General features: G+C 38.6%; 1 protein-coding gene across 1 annotated transcript; it reads right to left on the reverse strand.

Annotated features, from left to right (window-relative positions):
- Positions 1-2052: 2052 nt before the first annotated feature.
- On the reverse strand, positions 2053-13983 carry LOC145958218 (uncharacterized). The gene is made up of 2 exons (XM_083074884.1): positions 9734-13983; positions 2053-4675 (listed from the first exon to the last, which is right to left on the reverse strand). The coding sequence occupies exons 1-2, from the start codon at positions 10845-10847 to the stop codon at positions 4665-4667; spliced, it is 1125 nt and encodes a 374-aa protein (XP_082931010.1). The 5' UTR covers positions 10848-13983; the 3' UTR covers positions 2053-4664.
- Positions 13984-16765: the final 2782 nt, after the last annotated feature.

Here is a 16765-nt window from a genome sequence, read left to right on the forward strand (position 1 = left end):
AATTTACTATATTAAAAACTAATCTCACGATACTGTTGTTATTGCTGATCTCAGGAGTTCTAAAAAATGACGCTTTATTATGCCTAAATTATGCTTCTCCGTGGAGATTTCAGGAAGACAAAGTTAGACACCTTTAACAAACAAGCACCAGTTTCATGAGTAGTTTGTTTTGTTGCACTCAGACAAAACAATGCATCTTTCAAAACAAATAAATAACCCTTCAAAAATGTGGAAGGAAAAGTTTGCAAGGCTATACATAATCAAGCGCTGTGTTTTGATGTTAATTTGCTGGAGGAGGCAGGGAAATAAGTGATTGATTTCTCACCTAATGACTTGAATGAATGTTTTACTAAGGTGTATCACTAAATTTGCACTTGTTTGTTCCTTAATATTATTTTGTTAAGATGGTACTTGATGGAATCATGTATTTCCATCAGTACTTTCCAGTTTTGCAAGTACCACCATAATCATGCACAATTTCAACAAAAAAACAGTATAATTTCCCTCAACAAGAACACTGCAAATCACCATATATAAGTGTATTAATTAATATGACTAATAATAGAATATGGTACCAAAAAAAAAAATATCTTGAACTAACAACAGGAAAGTGCAGAATATTTAAGGACTACGACTATTATAAACTAAACTATCAGCAACTGATCACCAATTCTTGCCAAAATATTGTGGTGTGCTATTTAGGAAACATTCACTAGTGAACAAGGAACCACACATGTTATCAAAAGTTGAAACTGATACAGTTGACTTACATTGTCAAGAAGTGAAACAAGGTCATTATTTCAATTCAATGCCTAAAGCATAATCATTGCTCTTCTCTGAATCTATACTTTATTTTGGTAAATTATCTGGATTCTATTCCATCTTCTATGTTTAAAGCTCTAGAAGTTTTCAGAAACTGAAAGACTTCAAATAGTTAATTCACCTACACTGCTACTTTTTTGTTTCACAATGTGGAAAGAAGTAGAATAAGAATTCAACTCAAAACACAACTCCTTAACCCCATAAGGATGAAAACCCCTTCCAGAACAAAAAATTTCAAAGCATTACACACTAAGACATGCTTAAATTCGACATCCACTTCCAATCAAAACAAGTGATCTTCACAAAAGAAGCAGAAAATCTCATCCTCAATCAAATTCAACGGCAATTACAGACCATCAAGACATCTACATCCAATTATATGCAGATTAGTTATATCACCCTCTCAAATTGAAGAATGATATCAGATATCTTATCAAAACACAAAACAAGCTCTTCCATACCTTACAAATCCCAAATTCCCAATTAACCTCCAAGGAACATATTTTGACAAAAAGAGAACTAGGAAGCTTCTTCAACCTCTCCTTTAAAATAAATCTAGGAAGCTTCTTAAACTTTGAAAAAACAATGTTTTTCCAACAAAAATAAAAATCTAATTTTTATACACAGATAACTAATTTAAAAATCAAGGTAAACATAATTTTCAAAATAATCATTACAAAAATATACAATTTTTTTCCATACACCTCGATCTTATTAGCTACCATCATTAAAGAAAAAACCCAGTGGATATGTTCCAATTAAATTCCAAAAAATAAAGAGAAAAGTGTAACCAAAAAAAAAAGTAACTATATCCGTCGAAATTCCATATATTAATAACATGAAAGGTAATTCAGGATCCATGAATTCGACAAAAACATAAATAAAAAAGCAATTTTGGGGGGGGGGGGGGGGGGGGGTTTGCCAACAGGATGAAGAAGTGAAGAGAGGAAGCAAAAATTAAGAGTTGGAGGGAAGAGGGGTGGTGGGGTGAAAGAGGAAGAGAGGACGATCGTCATTGTTATGGGTGTAGTCGTCTTCTTCATCGTTGTCGGTGATGCTGAGGTTGATGCAAGAGCAACGCTCCAACGAAGCAAAGAAAGCAGAGACCACGTTGGAGCCGACCCACATGGCCACTCGATCTAGTTTGTCGCACGACATGAATCCACAGTTGTTGTTGCTGCTGTTGTTTCTCTTCAGCTTCACCTTCTCCATTATGCTTTATTTCTAAGAAAATTGTGTTGTCAAGAGATAAAATGAATGATATCATATAATAATAAGGAAAGGTGAAGACCTCAACTCTTTTTTCTTCTTTTTTTTTTTTTTATTTAATTCTTGTCTCTTGATTTGTCGGATTTTTTTGCTTGAAATTCAGTAACGTTAATTATTACATTTATTATCACTTTGACTGCCGCAAAACAAAATCGAAAATTTTCAAATTTAAAAAATTATACGTTAAAATGAATTATTGATGTATTTACTTTTCTTTTTTTTTTTTACACTTTTAATCTATTTATCTTCTATTTTTTATTACTCGTGATAAAAGCAGACTTTGTCTCTTAAGTGTCACTTTTCTATTGTTTCTAATTTATTATTTTTTAATATTTAATAATTATTTATGATTAGTAATTTATTATTTTATTTTCAAATCAAAACTATAATCTAAGACGTTACGTTACTATACATTGTATACGAGTGCACTGCACTAAGTCGTTTAACTAGAATTATTATTAGGAGATGCACTAATCCTTTTGTTTTAATTAGACATGTTGTAAGGAGCATATGATCAAAATGTTTTAGAATATTTTTATAGATGGCGGTGTGTGAAGCACAGATACGTAAAATCTTGTGTTATATCATGATCGAATACGTATTCGATACTAATACATTAGGATACATTACAGATTTGTATCTTGACAATATCCAGAGGTGTTAACTAAAACAAAAAGAACAGAAAGTACGTAATTGATACTTCTTGTTCTTGATACGTAAATTGAGAGTGATTTTTGGATAAGATATGATTCTTAAATTTTGACAAATTTTTTTCTCTAATTTTATTGTAATAAGAGTAGTTTTTGAATCTTTCAAACAAAAACAACTTACAGAAGAAAGAATTTGAGTAGTTTTTGATGATCATATCTAATGCACTTTCGAGACTTTCAACTTGCGAACAAGTTTTCGTGGATCGTCGTTGGTTATTTTTAAATCAGCACAACACCTTGATAAAAAAATATCTGAAACCTTTTGTTTTTGTTACGGTGTCATGTTGCTTCTTCGTCGTTCTTCAGCGGTTCTCGTATTGGTGTCTCGTTTGATGTCTCCAACAAAGTATATAAAAGGAATTATAACAATTATTTAATTTCTAAAAAGTAGAAAGTCTTCTTTTTCAAGGAAAAAGAAAGTAGAAAGTCTTTTCTATTTTAATTATATTTTCTTAATTTTTAATATATACTAATTAACATGAAATTATAATATTAAATAAGTTAAATACTTACATGTTCAATATTTATAAAATTTCTTTCCAACATCATTCCACTTACGCCTAACGTGAATGAGACAGAGGATCTTTGAATATACCACGCTTAGCATCACAAAATCTACGTCCATAATTATTCAAGTAGAGAACCTCTACCTAACTCACTCCCAACGCCACAAGACCCACACTTGGTGTCGTCAAGGTAGAGAGCCACTGACTTGATCAACCCGACACCACTCATCTTGGGCTTGACATCACCAATTCGAAGAGCTCATAGGATAATCACGCCCAGTGCCTCTCAACCCGTGCCTGGCATGACCAAGTTTGAGAGATCTCTTTTAACTCATGTTTGATGCTACCTATCTTATACTTGGTGTTAGAGAGACAAAAAAAATTTGGCTTGCATCACATCTAGTGTCATGAAGTTGTGCTTGACACAATAACAATTGTTGCACTTGGCAGAATCATCAATTAGCTCCAAATACCTGAAAATCAGCCACAAATTAACACACAACCCACAAAACCACAAGTATACTCCATAAGTAACTCAAATGAAGCAACAATTTCCACATGCAACTCATAAAAAATTCATAATTCAACAATTCTTCTCCCAAGCCTTCAAAAGCTCAAAAACAAGATACTTTTCTACTTAAATTAACAACACAACCATAACCAAAAGGATTCATGCCACAATCAACATATGCAACTCAACAATAATCACACATAAGTTCCCTTACTTCATATCTGCCAAAGAAAAAAGAAGAAAATGAAGAACTTAAGGAATTTGAACTTCTCGTATAGTGGTTTATCCTACTGATTCTCAATTTCAAAAGTTTAAAATCTCAACACAATTACTCAATCTAACCTATGAGATTAGTCCATCGACTACCCTCCAAATAATATGTCCATCTAGTACTTAGTTAGAGATTTTAATCCATGACCTTATACCTTACTATAATTTGGTTACTTTATATGTGTATGCTTCGACCTTGCCCACATACAGATTAATAGTGTTTGCTTATAGTCGATATGCCTTAACTTGACTCACATACTGTATCAACTAAGGACCTAGAGGAGGCTTAACTATCTATTTCAAGGATCAACTTCCCAAGAAAGGATTTCAACAATGTAACGACCCGACTGGTCACTACGCCCGGCATAGCACACTAGAAACACCAGACAGATAGAACAAGTATATGAATATAGGATCTAGAATATATAGATATACAAGGTTCCAATCTGACTAGAGTTAAAGTGTACTAAAGAAAAATACAACCAAATGCTACTATCCCACGTAGCCACAAGCAAAACAACACATCGCCAAGCAAAACAGCTGCAAGGTCCACCAACCTCACCACAAGACGCACCTCTATTCCTGCCCTGCTCCCATACATAGTATGATCATCGCAGTCCAAAAACATGGAAAACAACAGAAGGGTAAGCTAGTGAAATTAAAATTCATCATACAATTATATAATTGGCAATATAAATAACAACAGATACAGTTATCAGCACACTTGTACAGCTTATACCACTCAACAATATCAGCACCGCAATGCGGCAATATCAGCACTGCTTAGCAGCAACAACAGCACCACTCTAGTGGCTATAACGGCACCGCAAAGCGGCAACAACAGCACCACTCTAGTGGCTATAACGGCACCGACTTAGCGGCAACAACAGCACCGCCTTAGCGGTTAGAATCAGCACCACATGTGTGGCTAACAACAGCACCGACTTAGCGGCTATAATATCACCCAACCCAGCATATCTCAGCACAGTACAGCACAGCACAGCACAGCAATTCAACAAAATTATTACTTTCTACAATTCAACCCAACGGTCTATAATGCCGCTATACTATATAATTTCTCTTATTAATCCATTGATTCCAGCTCAACAATACACCTCTAATACAACTAACATATTTATCTCAGCTTAATCCCCTAATCATCACAACATATTCATCAAATTCGCTTGGTTCAGCATATCACATCATTGATTAACAATTTCGGCACAACTCAACAGTCAATGTCCTATAGATCATCATTTCCTTGCGCGCCCGGCGCACTCGAGGTTGCGCCCAGCGCGACTCAACCCGAGAGCACCAAGGCTCTCCCGCGCCTGGCGCAATTCCAAATTGCACCTAGCGCCTGTCTGGCAGAGACTCAAGGAGTCTCGTGCGCCCAGCGGAGCCTAACCCGCGCCCAGCGTGGGGAAGGCAGAGACCTATCAGGGTCTCGCGCCCAGCGCAATTCACAATTGCGCCCGGCGTGCCCTTGGCAGAGACTCCCAAGGAGCCTCCGCGCCCAGCGAGTCCAAAAGTGCGCCTAGCGCAATCCAAGTATCCCAAAAACATGTTACTCTTGATATCGCGCCCAGCGCAGCTCGAGTCAGGCCCGGCGCGGGCCAACCAGAGACCCCCATTTGCAAGCTCGCCCAGCGCACACAGCCTTGCGCCCGGCGGGCTTGCCTAAACAGAGTCTCCTGGTGGTCACGCGCCCGGCGCGACGAACAGCGCTCAGCGCGAACTCATCAATAACTCTCCCAAGTTCGAAAAATTTCCAAAACCTGCAAAATTTCACAGAAAACTCACATGCAAACGGTTCAAAGTGCCACATTTTCATCAAGGAGCTCGAAAGTACCAGCTTTATGCGCATGCAACAACAGATCAAAGAAAATCTCAAATTTTGACTCAAAACCATAAAACCCCAAAACCCCAATTTTTCCAGCAACCCAGCCAACCACAAAATCAATCACCAGCAGCCAAATGAGTTCCTAAACTCATTTTCCAGCCAAAAACGCAGCCAAAATACTAACTTCCCTTACCTCGGTATGAAGAAATCCAAGCGTCGGAGAGAACCCAAAGAGAAAACGAAGGAAGCTTGAACACGGGAAAGGAGAATAGCGAACTTCAACACCAGCTAGCAACCCACTTCACTCAGTTCTACCACCTAGTAGCAGGAAAAGGAAGGTCTAAGTGAAAAGGGGGAGGATTGAGAGTGAGATAAGAGAATTGAGGGAGTGAGAGTTTAGAGAGGAAGGGGGTTGAGAAAAAAAAAATCATACGGGTCTTACAACCTCCCCATCAACAGGAGTTTTCGTCCCCGAAAACAGACTCACTTGGGAAAAGAAACGGGTATCGCTCTCTGCACTGCTGCTCAACCTCCCAAGTAGCCTCACCAGTAGCTGCATCCCACAATACTTTCACCAGAGCAATGGACTTGCCCCTCAGCTCCTTCAGCTTATGATCCACCACAGCTACTGGCAACTTCTCAAAAGTCAGGTTCGGCTTCACTTGTACATCATCCAGCTCCACCACATGACTCGGATCATGCACATACTTCCTCAGCTGGGACACATGAAATACATCGTGTAGGTTTGAAAGAGACGGTGGCAAAGCCAACCGATAAGCAACCGGACCCACACGCTGTATTATCTGATAGGGACCCACGAATCTTGGTGTTAACTTCCGAGCCTTCAGCGCTCTACCCACACCAGAAGTCGGAGTCACCTTCAGAAACACATGTTCCCCCTCAGCAAACTCCAAAGGCTTACGCCTTTTGTCAGCATATGATTTCTGCCTACTCTGGGCAGTCCTCATTTTCTCCTGAATCATCTTCACCTTCTCAGTAGTCTGTAGGATCAACTCCGGTCCCACAACCACTGACTCACCATCCTGATACCAGCACAGAGGAGTCCTACATCTCCTGCCATATAAGGCTTCAAACGGCGCCATCCCAATACTAGCATGGAAACTGTTGTTGTAAGTAAACTCCACAAGCGGTAATACTTCCTCCCAACTACCCAAGTGATCTAACATACAAGCCCTCAGCAGATCCTCCAAGGACTGGATTGTCCTCTCCGACTGACCATCCGTCTGCGGATGATAAGCAGAACTCAACTTCAGCTTTGTGCCTAAAGCTTGGTGTAGACTCTGCCAGAATCTGGAAGTGAACCTCGGATCTCGGTCGGAAATAATACTGGAAGGCACCCCGTGCAACCGTACTATCTCCCTCACATACAACTGTGTCAGCTTCTCTAAGGACCACTTCATGTTGACAGGCAAGAAATGCGCACACTTGGTCAACCGATCAACAATTACCCAGATAACATCACTATTCCTAGCGGACCTAGGCAACCCCACAATGAAATCCATAGTAATGCTATCCCACTTCCATTCCGGAATTTCCATCAGTTGTATTAACCCACTCGGCTTCTGATGCTCAACCTTTGCCTTCTGACAGGTCAAACAGACCGCCACATACTCAGCTATCTCCCTCTTCATACCAGACCACCAGAAAGTCTTCTTGAGGTCTTGGTACATCTTAGTCATACCTGGGTGTATGCTAAGTCTACTTTTGTGGCCCTCCTCCAGCACAGCTCTCTTCAGCTCAGCATCCTGAGGTAGGCAAATCCTGCCCCTAAACCTCAAGATCCCATCTTCTCCCAGCTCAAAACCAGCAGCTTTCTCGGTGCCCAATAAACCAAGAAGTCTCACCAATTCCTCATCCTGCAACTGCTTGAGTCCAACCTGCCTCAAGAACTCATTAGTTATGGTAACTGCCCCACAACTAATGTGATCCTGAGCTAACTTCACACAGAGATTCAAATCTCTGAACTTCTCAACCAGCTCCAGCTCTCTCACCATCATGTTCGACATGTGGATGGATTTCCTACTTAGTGCATCTGCCACCACATTGGCCTTGCCCGGATGATACATCAACTGAAAATCATAATCCTTCAGAAACTCCATCCACCGCCTCTGCCTCATGTTCAGCTCTTTCTGATCAAATAAGTACTTCAGACTCTTGTGATCACTAAAAACGTTGAACCGAGCACTATATAAATAATGCCTCCAAATTTTCAAGTCAAACACCACAGCTGCTAACTCTAAGTCATGAGTGGGGTAGTTCCTCTCATGAATCTTCAGTTGCCTTGAAGCATATGCCACCACTCTCCCGTTTTGCATCAGCACACACCCCAGACCCTGATGAGAAGCATCACAGTACACGTCAAAAGGCTCACCAGAATCCGGTAACACCAACACAGGAGAAGTAGTCAACCTTCTCTTCAACTCCTCAAAGCTCCGCTCACAGGCATCTGTCCAAATAAACGGCTGCTCCTTCCTCGTCAACTGGGTCAGAGGCGCTACTATCCTAGAGAACCCTTCAATGAACCTCCGATAGTAACCCGCTAAGCCCACAAAGCTCCGTATATCCGTGACAGTCCTCGGGCGCTCCCACTGCAATACCGACTCCACCTTAGCCGGATCAACAGCAATCCCCTTAGCTGAAATCACGTGGCCCAAGAACTTCACCTCATCCAACCAGAACTCACATTTTGAAAGCTTAGCATACAATTGCTTCGCTTTCAAAATCTCCAACACTGTCCTCAAGTGCTCTCCATGTTCCTCCGGGGTCCTTGAATAGATTAAGATATCATCAATAAACACTACCACGAATTTATCCAAGAACGGCCGGAAGATCCTGTTCATGTAGTCCATGAACACTGCGGGGGCGTTGGTCACACCGAACGGCATCACAACATATTCATAGTGACCATACCTAGTCCTGAAAGCAGTCTTCGGTATGTCACCCTCCTTCACCCTAATCTGGTGATATCCTGACCTCAAGTCAATCTTAGAAAACACCGACGCGCCCCTCAGTTGATCCATTAAGTCATCTATCCGGGGAAGTGGATATTTGTTCTTAATGGTCAATTTGTTCAGCTGCCGGTAATCAACACACAGTCGACTACCCCCATCCTTCTTCTTTACCAACAACACAGGGGCACCCCACGGCGAAACACTCGGTCGCACCAACTGCTTTTCCAATAAGTCCTCCAACTGATCTTTCAGCTCAGCCAGCTTAGCAGGAGCCATCCTATAGGGAGCTACTGACACTGGTCCCGCACTTGGAACCAGGTCAATCCTGAACTCCATCTCCCTAACAGGAGGCAACCCAGGCACCTCGTCAGGGAACACCTCGGCATACTCCCTCACCACATCGATACCAGCTAAGATCCTCTCGGTCTCCACACTCGTGGTAGCAAGCAGAAGACAGCACTCTACCCCATCCCTCAGCAAGGACTCAGCTTGAACAGCTGAGATCAACAGCTCATCCTCCTCTTGAGGGAAGATTAACCGCCTATTGGCACAGTCTATAAGGATGCGATTGGCAGACAACCAATCCATCCCTAAGATTATGTCAATATCCACCAAAGGTAAACAAATCAAGTTCACCTTGTACTTCTTCTCATTCACCACAACTGGACAACCCACGCACAATTCAGAAGCAATCACAGAAGTAGAAGCGGGCGTCGACACAAGTAGTCTCAACCCCAACTCACACACAGGCACACCCAACAAAGCAGCACATGCATATGATATAAATGAATGCGTAGCACCAGAGTCAAATAGAATCATCACATCCTTACCAGCGGCCTTGCCCTTCCCCTTCACAAGATCAGAAGAAGTCGAAGCCTCAGCACCCGTCAAAGCAAATACCCTACCAGCAGTAGTAGGTCTGTCACCCCTCTGTGTATCAGCTCTCTGTGCACTACTCCTCTGAGTATCAGCCCTCTGTACATTACTCCTCTGAGTGCTCCTCTCTGGTCTATCCCTTGTAGGACAATTTGCCGATTCGTGGCCCATCTGATGACATCTGAAGCAACGGCTCTCCGTGTGCGGACAGTCCTTGATAAAGTGGGGCCCAGCACACCTAAAACATCTCAGAGTAGCACCTCCACTCTGTCTACCTCCACTAGCAGCACTGGAAGATCGCCTAGAAACAGAACCCCCTTGCTGTGGTTGGGGCCTGTCATATGGTTTCCTCTGACTCTCACCCTTCTTGGACCCAGATGGTCCCCCAATAGTCCTCACCGCACGGTTGCCACCTTCCAACTGCTCAACTACCTTCGCCTTCTCCACTAAGGCTGGGAACTCCGTGATGGCCATAGGCACCACCATCCTCTTCAGCTCATATTTCAATCCATCTGCAAATTTCCTGCATTTCCAAGCCTCAGGCATACCCTGCGAATAAAAACGGGCTAGGTGCTCGAATTTTATCGCATACTCTGATACTGTCATCCCACCCTGATGCAATCGCATAAACTCTGCCTCCTTGGCATGCCTCACGCTTTCCGGGAAGAACTTCTCCATAAACACTGTCCGGAAGCACTCCCAATCAACTGTAACTCCCCTAGCAACAAGCATCTGATAGGTGCCTCTCCACCAATGTTCAGCCTCCCCAACAAGCATGTATACAGTGTATGCTAACCTCCTCTCTGGAGGACATCCCAGTACGGTAAAGATCTTCTCTAATTCACGGATCCAGCGGTCAGCCACTTCTGGATCCGCATCTCCTGCAAACTGTGGAGGATTACACTTCCGGAACTCAGCAAGATCCCGGCTCTCCTGTGACCCTGCAGGTCTTGCTGCACCAGCTGCAGCTCTCTCAGCCTCCATCCTAGCAAAATAGGCATTTTGCTGTTGCATAGCCATGGCCAACATCTCTAGGGCACGGGCTATCTGCTCATTTGTCCTAGTCATCTTCTACAAAGGTAACAACTTCTTTAGTAAACAGTAACTAAACCACACAAAATCAATAGCACAACAAATCACCACAACAATTTCAGCACAGCAATTTTCAGCACAGCAGACATCACAGCAAAACAACACAGCACAGAGCTAACACAGCAAAAAGCCTAAAGGGACCACCCCCAAAGAGTGTCCACTAGACTCGAACTGCTCTGATACCACTAAAGTGTAACGACCCGACTGGTCACTACGCCCGGCATAGCACACTAGAAACACCAGACAGATAGAACAAGTATATGAATATAGGATCTAGAATATATAGATATACAAGGTTCCAATCTGACTAGAGTTAAAGTGTACTAAAGAAAAATACAACCAAATGCTACTATCCCACGTAGCCACAAGCAAAACAACACATCGCCAAGCAAAACAGCTGCAAGGTCCACCAACCTCACCACAAGACGCACCTCTATTCCTGCCCTGCTCCCATACATAGTATGATCATCGCAGTCCAAAAACATGGAAAACAACAGAAGGGTAAGCTAGTGAAATTAAAATTCATCATACAATTATATAATTGGCAATATAAATAACAACAGATACAGTTATCAGCACACTTGTACAACTTATACCACTCAACAATATCAGCACCGCAATGCGGCAATATCAGCACTGCTTAGCAGCAACAACAGCACCACTCTAGTGGCTATAACGGCACCACAAAGCGGCAACAACAGCACCACTCTAGTGGCTATAACGGCACCGACTTAGCGGCAACAACAGCACCGCCTTAGCGGTTAGAATCAGCACCACATGTGTGGCTAACAACAGCACCGACTTAGCGGCTATAATATCACCCAACCCAGCATATCTCAGCACAGTACAGCACAGCACAGCACAGCAATTCAACAAAATTATTACTTTCTACAATTCAGCCCAACGGTCTATAATGCCGCTATACTATATAATTTCTCTTATTAATCCATTGATTCCAGCTCAACAATACACCTCTAATACAACTAACATATTTATCTCAGCTTAATCCCCTAATCATCACAACATATTCATCAAATTCGCTTGGTTCAGCATATCACATCATTGATTAACAATTTCGGCACAACTCAACAGTCAATGTCCTATAGATCATCATTTCCTTGCGTGCCCGGCGCACTCGAGGTTGCGCCCAGCGCGACTCAACCCGAGAGCACCAAGGCTCTCCCGCGCCTGGCGCAATTCCAAATTGCGCCTAGCGCCTGTCTGGCAGAGACTCAAGGACTCTCGTGCGCCTAGCGGAGCCTAACCCGCGCCCAGCGTGGGGAAGGCAGAGACCTATCAGGGTCTCGCGCCCAGCGCAATTCACAATTGCGCCCGGCGTGCCCTTGGCAGAGACTCCCAAGGAGCCTCCGCGCCCAGCGAGTCCAAAAGTGCGCCTAGCGCAATCCAAGTATCCCAAAAACATGTTACTCTTGATATCGCGCCCAGCGCAGCTCGAGTCAGGCCCGGCGCGGGCCAACCAGAGACCCTCATTTGCAAGCTCGCCCAGCGCACACAGCCTTGCGCCCGGCGGGCTTGCCTAAACAGAGTCTCCTGGTGGTCACGCGCCCGGCGCGACGAACAGCGCTCAGCGCGAACTCATCAGTAACTCTCCCAAGTTCGAAAAATTTCCAAAACCTGCAAAATTTCACAGAAAACTCACATGCAAACGGTTCAAAGTGCCACATTTTCATCAAGGAGCTCGAAAGTACCAGCTTTATGCGCATGCAACAACAGATCAAAGAAAATCTCAAATTTTGACTCAAAACCATAAAACCCCAAAACCCCAATTTTTCCAGCAACCCAGCCAACCACAAAATCAATCACCAGCAGCCAAATGAGTTCCTAAACTCATTTTCCAGCCAAAAACGCAGCCAAAATACTAACTTCCCTTACCTCGGTATGAAGAAATCCAAGCGTCGGAGAGAACCCAAAGAGAAAACGAAGGAAGCTTGAACACGGGAAAGGAGAATAGCGAACTTCAACACCAGCTAGCAACCCACTTCACTCAGTTCTACCACCTAGTAGCAGGAAAAGGAAGGTCTAAGTGAAAAGGGGGAGGATTGAGAGTGAGATAAGAGAATTGAGGGAGTGAGAGTTTAGAGAGGAAGGGGGTTGAGAAAAAAAAAATCATACGGGTCTTACAAACAAACTGGCTCTAGAAGCACCAGAATACAATATTATCACAATGGGATATGCAACTTTAAAAATAACATCTCTTCTAATCCTAAGTCAATCAATACAGTACAACTTTAATGCTAAAACATTATCAACTCAATTACCCTCAACATTTCATCCATTTAATCATTTGTACACTAGATAAATGTAATAGGATTCAACATCATACATCAACATGTGGTATATAGCACAACTTAATCATCATGTAACATGTAATAGATTCCATTAACCTACACACACACACACACATATATTCACCTTTCAACAACACAAACAACATATTATAAGTATACAATAATCCATGCCCGACACCACTCTTCCCACGCCAACGTGAAATGAGACAGAGTCTCTGACTCGTCCACACTCAATGTGAATCTAACAATGTCTGACATGGATGAGATAGAGAGCCCATGTTGCTCTCACGCATGGTGTGGCCTAATCCCACACCTGGCCTCATTTCAGGCAGAGAGTCTCTACCTAATTCATGTAAGATAATTGTGTCTCATGTGAAACTCATGTGACATATAAAGGGACTAATAAATAAATAAATAGTGACTAAATTATAAATGAGCTTAATGGAACAATTTTGAAAATAATTGTTATTTGATGGAAATAATGATTTTTAAGGAATTATAAATACTCACTAATGTGAAACAAGGCTCACACTCCTGACAGAAAGTATTCTATCAAACTCTATACATCATGGAAGATAGAGAAAGTAAAAAAGAAGAGTCAAAGGAAGTGAAATTTTAGTTCTCTTCTCTTTTCAAGAAGACCAAAGTGCTCTAAGAGATTCCATTATAGAGAAATGTACACATTATTTCTTATTATTATGTGAGAATTTTAAATCCTTTTAATTTTCTATAATTGATAGTATGAAAATTATAACTCTTACATGTGGTATTAGAGTATGTGTTGTGAAATTGTATGATTATCTATTAATGATATTTTCTTAATTATATATAAACCCTAATTATGAATTTAGGGATTCATTTTTTTTTCCACCGTACCGATTACATTTTAATGGAATGTTTTCATGGTTATCAATTAAGGAATTCAAGTTTCGATCTCTTACTAACTTTTATAATCGATATTAAAGGTTGACGTCATTGAAGTTATGCATGCTTCATGTGAATCTAAATTTTTTATTATTTTTCCTTCTTTTATATTTTGCGATCATAGTTACTATGACTTTTATATTATAATTGTGTACCCTAATTTGCATTACATATGGAGAAAGCCTTTGTACGTGATCCATATATCAAAGGAAGTTTTAAAACTTTATATATAAATTCTTACGAAAGAAACTAAAATGATGTTATTGTTTTTGCCATCAAAGAATGCACGAATTTTGCTATCTCTTATATGAAATATGGAATTGATATTAATAAAGTTTTATGTCAATTGCAATATATGTAGTATTACTCATGATGTACATTTTGGAATTAAGTATGATGAATTTGTTAGTTATATTTATTTAATTTTAAATTAACGATGATTTAATTCAATTATCTAGTGATCACTATAAGAAAATTGTTATATAGTGACATACATTCTATAGTGACACTATATATGTCACTAAAAATTATTTTTACCCACGCAAAAATTACAATATATGTTGGTATATTATTAAAAAGTGTGGGTATATGTTATAGTGATACACAAAATATGTTGTTAAATCTCATTCAAAATCAACACTAAAATTGTGTATAACTATATGTCAAATAGACATATACCTACATATATTGTACCTATAGTAACACTTTTTGTATGTCACTATATGTAATATTTGTTGTAGTATAGAATAATGAATGCTAAATAATATGATTGTTTGTTTATAAGTATGTTGAAATTCATTATTATAAGACATTTATGTATAACCCAAAGATTGATTAATTAGTTGTTCTTATAATTAATGAATATAATTGTGTGTGACTTACGTGTGCTATTAGATTATTTGTATACCCAAAGGTATTACATTACAAGAAAAATGCAAATTATCGACAGATAATTTTTTACGGATACAAATCTATTGAAAAATTTATATTTCTAACATATTTTACCAATGAAAAAAAAATCGTAGGAAAAGTTATATTACCGATGGATAATTTCCAATAAATACAAATCTGTCGAAAAATTTATATTTTCGACGAATATACCCGTTGGTAATTTTCAATAAATACAAATCTGTCAAAAAATTTATATTTTCGATAGAAAAAAAATCATAGAAAAAGTTATATTACCGATGAAATATTTCTGACGAATGTATATTTGTTGGAAATGTAAGAATTTTTTACGAAATTTTTTGACAAATGCTTAAGTCAAAATTTTTTGACGAAATGTTACTAACGAATAATGGTTTGTCAAGAATTTGATCTGTCAAAAATGTTTAATAATCTAGCAGAAATTGCATTCATCGAAAATGTTTAAAATTCTATTCAGTAACAATAAAGATGATTAAAATTGTCAATCATATATTAAAAAAGATCAATAAATTTTTAAATATCTATATATATATATATATATTATAATACACACACATACATATATATATATATATATATATATATATATATATAAAGAGAGGGAGAGAGAGAGAGAGAGAGAAGGAAGAGGAATCAAATGATTCATAAAGTAACTCTTGATAAAATTATTCCACTCAATAACTCATGGTGTATCTTGAATTTCATCGATCCAACTATTAAATTAAAAATTATTAAATTTTACTAATAATTAATATAGAAAAAATTGATTACCTTTGGAATAAATTATTTACTAACAATATAGTTGAAAAACTAATTATTTTAAATTATTTAACTAGAATCTTATTGACAATTTACTATATGATCTTGATTTTTGTATAACTAATATCTGATTTTAAATTTGATATGAAAATATTATGATATAATTAGATAAGATTTTAAAATAATATTTTATTAATGGTTGATAATTAGAAAATAAAACAAGGATAAATACATTTTTTGAATTTTATATCTTAGATTTAAGATAAATAAATATATTAAGTTAATTAATAGTTTGTTTAAAATGTTAAAATTTAATTTATAAGTATGTAATAAATAAATATTTATAATTTTATAAATTATATTATCATTATAAATTATAAAAATAATATTTTAAAATATATAAATTATTATTTAAACTTTTAAATTTATGATAAATAATTTAAATTGTATCATAATATTAATTTTAAATAGAAATAAGTAGATTGTTAATTATAAAAGTAAGTATATATACAAATAAAGATTAATTAAATATAATATAATTATTATTGATAATATAATTATTATATATTATTATATTTTTATAATAGTCCAGACACATCGAAATGAGAGGGATCCAGAGATAGTACAAGTATGAGATTGTATAGTTGAGGATGACTTAAATGAATTAATTTGTACTACATATACTAACAACATGTATCTACTTTTCGGTAACTTATTTCATTAAAACTCTATAGTTAAACATGCTTAACTTGGAGTAATATAGAGATGAGTGACCTTCTGGGAAGTTTCCTAGAAATTGTGCGAGTAGGGATAAAGCACGCTGAAAAGTGAAGTGTCGTAAAATGAAATCCTTAATAAGTCAAATATGAGGAAGGGTGTTACATTAATAAATTTATTAAAATTAAACAAAAATTTCTGACGGATTTTTTTTACTCCCCTTTTCGGATAGATTAATTTGCATTCGTCAAAAATTCT

The sequence above is a fragment of the Cajanus cajan genome, chromosome 5, assembly GCF_000230855.2.
Source record: "Cajanus cajan strain Asha chromosome 5, NIPB_CcT2T_4, whole genome shotgun sequence".
Taxonomy (NCBI): domain Eukaryota; kingdom Viridiplantae; phylum Streptophyta; class Magnoliopsida; order Fabales; family Fabaceae; genus Cajanus; species Cajanus cajan.

Bases quoted from the DNA above. Each gene is read 5' to 3' on its own strand.
- LOC145958218 (XM_083074884.1), bottom strand. From the start codon at position 10,847: ATGACTAGGACAAATGAGCAGATAGCCCGTGCCCTAGAGATGTTGGCC.